The following is a 6,524-nucleotide window of genomic DNA, read 5'->3' as shown; positions in this document are numbered from 1 at the left end:
AAGGTGGAAGTATTATTGTGAAATGCAGAGATTATGCATTATAATTTTTAGAGGTGGAATGTACAGGAAACCTGTTAATATTGTATATTTTGAATTTGAAAATATGGAAATCTAATTGACAAATCAAAGACAAATTAACTATATAGTTGTGATGCGGACACAGTGATGTGGTTTTAGACCAGCGGTATTCAAATGAACGTTCAATTTACAGCTGTCTTGCAGCTGCAAGTTCTGAAACTTGATACAGATATTCTGTTGTGAATGATAACACAACTCTCGGTCATATTGCATTGACTAAATGGCAACATTTAGTTGAATGCTGAATAAGGATGATTTTGCACATCATTTGAAATCTAGTTAGGTATAGCTTTGCATTAGCAATGGCTCTATTTTACTGACATGATACCCAATATAGAAGACTCAATGTGTCTATTTAGTTTTTTCCATGGTTTTTAGAAGACTCAGCCCTAAAGTAAATGTTATAACACAGAATAATAAAGAATTGTCTTCAAATATCTGGAAAACTGCTGACTTCTACAATATTTGGCTGCATAAACAATATTTAGTGTACTCTACAACCAACATGCTTGCACAAGACGGTCTACAAAGGGTTACTCCTAGGTGTTGTGGGGTCCATGGGTATAATTTGGACTTGATTTATGAAACATCCACCCTCTTCTGTTGTGGTTATACATAAAGCATTTTCACACTGCTCTTAAGTTTTTGCCTTTTTTATCTTACCACCCTGCACACAGAATTTATAATCATGTTGTTTCTCTTGGCTAAGTTCGGAAAACAGAAAAACAACAATGTGGTGGTCAAACTGTTCTCTTCAGCCAGTATGTCATTGTACCCAACGTCTTTTTCCAGTTCTCTAATGTTTTATTTCCTTTTATGCTAGAAAGATTCATTTTACTTTCCAGAAGATGTCAGCAGATTTCGGCTAAACGATTTTTAGACCTCTTGTGTTTACTAGAACTCCCAGGTGTTTTGCGAGGCAGTCGGGCAGAGTCCAGCTTTAGACCTTGGTCACTCTGAACTGGATCAGTTGCACTGATTGCACAAGTGATTGACCAGATTAAAGAGTCTACTGTGATCCCCCATAGTGTTGCTGAGGGACAGCTGCCATTGGCTGAAATAGGCGAGAGGGAGGGTTACGTCTCTGTACAGTCTGTTTATCAGTATTCCCTTTATCTCTGTCATTTGGTGGATCTTGCTGTTTTATTCTCCGTAGTCCAGAGACCTGTATTAAACTGTATTAAATTGTATAGATTGTGCAAAAAGCTGAATGTCGCATAGCAGAAGAGAAAAGCTATTCCTTACAGATGAAAAAGTGATTTAAAATGTATAAAAGACGTTGAGAAACAAAGTTTAGGGGGATAAATGTAATATTTTGTTTGTAATTACTATTTTTTTGTTGGAAGAGGGCTACTGGATAAAGAATCATCTGTAATAAAGTAATTTTAATATTTCTTTGTCCCATGGTGTTTTTTGTGTAGGAGCATGACAACATGCTTAAAAACCTTCAACCTAAATACTTGAATTCTTTTATACTGTTTGTCATAAATGACTAGGGTATTATAATACATTTTAAATTAATGGTGCTACTCTTTGACGTGTTTGACTTTAAACTGCTTGTTTAATTTGCCTGAAAACTTGTTGCTTTAGTAACGGAGTAAATTATCCTTTTTTCCCCTAAAAAAATATTGTTGGAATTTCAAACGAGTGAAGCCATGTTCTGAGACCATGTTATTGTCCGTCTTTACCAAAGGTCATGCATCCTCTTGATGATTATTACTAATTTGGCTCAGTAAAAAACTAGTTTTGGTTTTCATCAGCTGTCCACTGTCTTTATTTTCCATTTTATATTTTAGGACTGTACTTTCATTATCTCTAAGGTCCAATTGACAATAACAAGGAGAAACCTTGTTGTCCAAAGTCTCTGCAGATCTCATCCTTAAACATCTCTTCTTCCTCAGCGTGTGTAAGACCTCTTCCAGGTGAAGTTCCCTTCCTCTGCCTCCACACTGCTCTCTTCAGGAGCCTGCAGTCTTTGCCTCCTCACCATGTTGGCTCTCCTCCTGCGAAGGTTGTTGCTGGTCCTGCTCCTCTGCCCAGCCTGACTATTTTCTCCTAGTGGACCATCCAATCTCACCCCATCCCTCTCCTCCCCTTTCAGGAAATCAGCCACTACTCTGAAGTACTCCAGAACTGCAATATGACTCCAGTTACTATCTTCCACCTCTTCATTTCCAGTCCTCCCTCCCTCCATCTCTTCTCGGCCCTCCAGAGTAAACCCACAGTGCCCTCCCCTGTCTGTCAGCACCAAAAGGAAATATGGATTGCTCTGGAAAAGGGGAAGGGGCAAAGTGGAGGCGGGTGGGAGGAGAGGATCGTCACGGCTGCGGATGCAGAGCACAGGGACCGCCACCTCATCTGCATCTCTCAGTGGTTCGTTCCTCTCCCAGTAGGTGTCCCAGTCCTTGGCTGAGGAAGCCCTCTCGCCCAGTGCCCAGGCCACTGAGGGTGCCAGGCCCCGTGGGGGAATGGATCCTGAGTTCAGTCCTGAATTTAAAGCACTTACTGGAGTTCTGGGGGTCCTCTGCTGAAGCTGGGTTGAAGAGCAGGAGAGAGTTTCCTCAAAGTCTTTGAGCGAGGAACAGCTGAGGGCCCGATCCACATCCAGGACTCCTCTGAAGGAACTTGCATATCTTATGCGCCATTTACAGAAAAAAAAAAAAAACTAGTTTGAAAAATCCTGCCCATATTGCAATCATGTTATTACTACTATTAATAGATTTTCATTTTGCTTTAATTTCTCTTACCTACTGAGCTGCAGTTTCCGGTGAGACAACACCCCCCAGCGATAGATAGGAGGCATGGCTGTTTCAAACCACAGTTGTCCCTGGAGTACAGGTGAGATGGCTGCAGCCGCTGTCAGGTGTGAACTTGATCCACACTCCCCCAAGTAGGAAAGAAGAATCCCTGAGCCTGAACCCTCACTCACTGCAACCATTACAGAGGACGGATGCCGGCTGTGGACATAAGCCACTGCCTGAAAACGAAAGACGTCAAAGATTGCCTTCATTGTCAGGTAAAATAAAGTAATTGAATGAACAAAATGTCGATTTTAGTCATGCTAACAGCATGGATGGATGGTCTGTCGGTCAGTCTACCACTTTGGTCCAGACTGAAGAATCACAACAACCTTTTGATGGATTGAAATTTTGTACCGACATTCATGGTCTCCAGAAGATGAACCCTAACGACTTTGGTAATCGCTTAACATTTTATATATAAACCATTATCAGGTCAAACCTTTTAGTTTTTCCAAAACTTTGGTTTACAACCAAACACCTGCAAAACTAATGACTTTCTCATCAGCCACAGATGTGCTTATGTTTAGTGATAATTAGCATTGTTAGCATGCTAACACACTAATATGAGATGAAGAATGTGGTATTTGTCATTGTGAGCGTTTTAGCATGCTGACCTTAGCATTTAGCTCACCAACACTTTGCCTAAGTACAGCCTCACAGAGCTTCTGGCATGGCTGCAGATATTTTATTTGCGTAAAACTGTATTTTTTGCATTGTCTGTTGCAGTGGTTCTCAAACATTTTCACGACAAGGACCCCTAAACTGACACAAATTAGACCACGGACCCCATTTGGATAAGATTTTGTTCCAGGGTCCCCCACCTTATAGGATTTTTGGTTTTAGATGTTTTGACCAAAATAGTCATATATTATGTCATTGTGTTACTAATGGATGGAATTATAATGAAAATAAATGATTCCCCCTGGAACCCCCTGGGTCACTTTGAGAACCACTGATCAATTGGATTTAAAAACATAAAAAAATAGCAAATGATGTCAATCACAACAGAGCAAAATGGTGTCTTTAAATTGCTTATTTTATCCAACCAACAGTCCAATACCCAAAGGTATTCAATTTACAATGATATAAAACAAATCCTCACATTCAGACCATTAAATATTGGACATTTTGCTTAATAAATCACTGAATATGATTGATCAAAATGGTTTGCAATTCATTGTATTATTGTATCAGGACGGATGTAAAATAGTCTCATAAAATCACTATCTAAAAAAAAACCTGCCATCTTTCTATACCTGCTCAAGATCAGCTTGGTCTCCAAACTCAGTCAGTCGCGCTGTGGTCAGTGGGCACCCCGCTGTGCCTCGAGCATGAAACACCACCACATAAAAGCCTTGACGCACGGCCTGATGGCACAGCACTTTTAGGTGGGGGGTCATCCCTCCCCAGGACTCTGGGATGAGAAGGAGGACAGGAGGTGTTGTGGTGAAGCAGCCTAGCGCCTTTCCCCCTGACTGGTGCTCCTTCCTCCCGACCACCTCACCCAGTCTTGTTCCCACAGCCCAATCCAGAGCCAAAATACCACCGTCTCTTAATAACAGATTGTCTCTTGTGAACTGTAACGTGTCTTTATGTTGTCCACACAGCAGGCTGGACAGAGTCTGGAGGTGGGGGTCTCCCCTGGGCCAGGAGGCAAGTCTCGGCCTGGCCAGAGAGCCACAGTGCCGAAGCAGATATTTGGCCAGTGCGGTGGGTTTGCAGATGAGCCTGGGACCATCTGAAGTCTGACCTAACCTGGACAAAATATCTATTTCTGGTGATTCGGTCTCCTTGGTCCATGTTCTTATATTCCTATCTAGTGGCAGCTCCAGGATCAGGCAAATAAAGACCCAGAGTCTCCAGCCTGCAGCCCTGACAACCAGCCTTGTCCAACAACGTACCCTGGGTACGTGCAGAGATAGCAGCAGTAGCAGTGATGGGAGCAAACAGAACAAATAATTCCATGCAAATGATGCCATTGATAAATACAGGAGATTGTAGTTTAACATAAAATCCAATGTTTTCTCTAGGAAGTGTTGCTGTGATTTCCTCAGAAACATCTGACCCACATATTTTACAAACTCCTGCCTCGTTGCTTCATTTACCAGTGTGAAATTCTTGCCTCATAAGTTAACCGATGTTTTTTTATAGTTGTCTGCTTTTTCCAGTTTGTTAAGAAGAGTAAAAATGAGTCGTCAACAATTGGCAAACAAAGAAACACAAAATGGAGAACTGGAGGAAAGAGTGGGTTATGTAAAGTGTGGTCTCCAACTTCTGCTGTTGCTCGACCTCCCCCGACCCTTTCTCCTCCCTCCATAAATCATTTACTACAAGCACAAACTCAGATAGAAACTGAGTAAACACATGCCACATAAATCTGACCCATTCATGTTTAAATGATTATAGTCTTTGACCTTGTTCTTTACTTCTTCTTGTTCTTTACTTATTTAGAATATTTGGATTACTGATACAGCAGTCCTTGTACATTTTCCTTTGACGGCTTTATTCTATATGCAAACTAACAAAAAATAACTATATAAAGAGGTCTTAAATCAATATTGCATTCTTATCCCCCTTTTCAAATTGGTTGGAAGGGAATATTGTCTATTTTGTTGTGATTTACAAAACTTACTTCACCCCGAGCCGTTTTTACCACCGATGCACTTGTGATTTATACACTGACGACAAGATTTCTGTATTGAACTGTTTGTGAGTTTCATCAGATTGCTTTAAAAACCCACATTTGATACAAATGAGTAGCACTGAGTTCTCCTCTATCAGTCCTGTTATTGTACTGTAGCACATGATTCTTATCCCATCAGCTGCTGCTGTTAAGTATTCTAACTGCACACAACCTTCACCTTCATGATAAGTCAAAATGAAAGAATTCAAACAGACACCGGGTATATTCAGATGTTAAATACAGAGAGAGTCACACATTTTGATAGCTGTAATAGCATAACCTTTAGCAGATAGATCTGTCTGTAGAGCAATAACACCTCACAATATTTGGTCAATAACTGAAATTCCTAATCAGGTCACATATTATGGTGTTCGAGGTGCCACTACACAACAAACTTTGGTTTCCTGCAATCACAAAATAAGTATTCCTTCATAAAAATATAAAATTGTGATTTTATGTTTTAGTTTATAAATAATTTTTCTGTGATTTGGGAATATCTCTCTCGCACCTTTTTATGTGGAGATCAGATAATATTCTCTTCTTTAAAAAATTGTGATGACAAGAAAATAGGCCTGTTATGTGAGGATCATAAACAACTAATAATGATGAGTAAACTGCATGTAACAGAATGAGGCTGCTAGCTTTTATAATAAGAAGTTGATTAACGTGGAACTACATCATCTAGTGGAAGCAACATTGAGGAAAAGTTGTGATGTCACAAATCATGCTCATACATGCACGCCTTAAACTCAGATTTAAAGTGAGATAGACAGACAGACAGACAGATAGCCAGACAAACAGACAGATAGACAGACAGACAGACAGACAGACAGATAGATAGATAGATAGATAGATAGATAGATAGATAGATAGATAGATAGATAGATAGATAGATAGATAGATAGATTTAAGAAGCTCAAGCTACTTTGCTTTGCTTCTGAATAAGACCATTTAAAAATCTA

At 40.1% G+C, this 6,524-nt stretch overlaps 1 protein-coding gene across 1 annotated transcript; it reads right to left on the bottom strand.

Moving 5' to 3' along the window:
* Window positions 1-1,975: 1,975 nt before the first annotated feature.
* LOC144527386 (protein ABHD15) lies at window positions 1,976-4,888 on the bottom strand. Its single transcript, XM_078265351.1, has 3 exons — window positions 4,136-4,888; window positions 2,826-3,055; window positions 1,976-2,711 (listed from the first exon to the last, which is right to left on the bottom strand). The coding sequence occupies exons 1-3, from the start codon at window positions 4,886-4,888 to the stop codon at window positions 1,976-1,978; spliced, it is 1,719 nt and encodes a 572-aa protein (XP_078121477.1).
* Between the last annotated feature and the right edge of the window lie 1,636 nt (window positions 4,889-6,524).

This window comes from Sander vitreus, chromosome 13 (assembly GCF_031162955.1).
Source record: "Sander vitreus isolate 19-12246 chromosome 13, sanVit1, whole genome shotgun sequence".
NCBI lineage: Eukaryota > Metazoa > Chordata > Actinopteri > Perciformes > Percidae > Sander > Sander vitreus.
Note: the sequence above shows the minus strand (reverse complement) of the source record. Positions and strands in the feature narration are given on the sequence as shown.

Excerpts from the sequence above, each read along its gene's own strand:
- LOC144527386 (XM_078265351.1), bottom strand. The coding sequence starts at position 4,888 with ATGTTAAACTACAATCTCCTGTATTTATCAATGGCATCATTTGCATGG. Across the intron at positions 3,056-4,135 it reads ACCAAGCTGATCTTGAGCAG|GCAGTGGCTTATGTCCACAG; the intron begins GTATAGAAAGAT and ends TTTCGTTTTCAG. Across the intron at positions 2,712-2,825 it reads CGGAAACTGCAGCTCAGTAG|ATATGCAAGTTCCTTCAGAG; the intron begins GTAAGAGAAATT and ends ATGGCGCATAAG.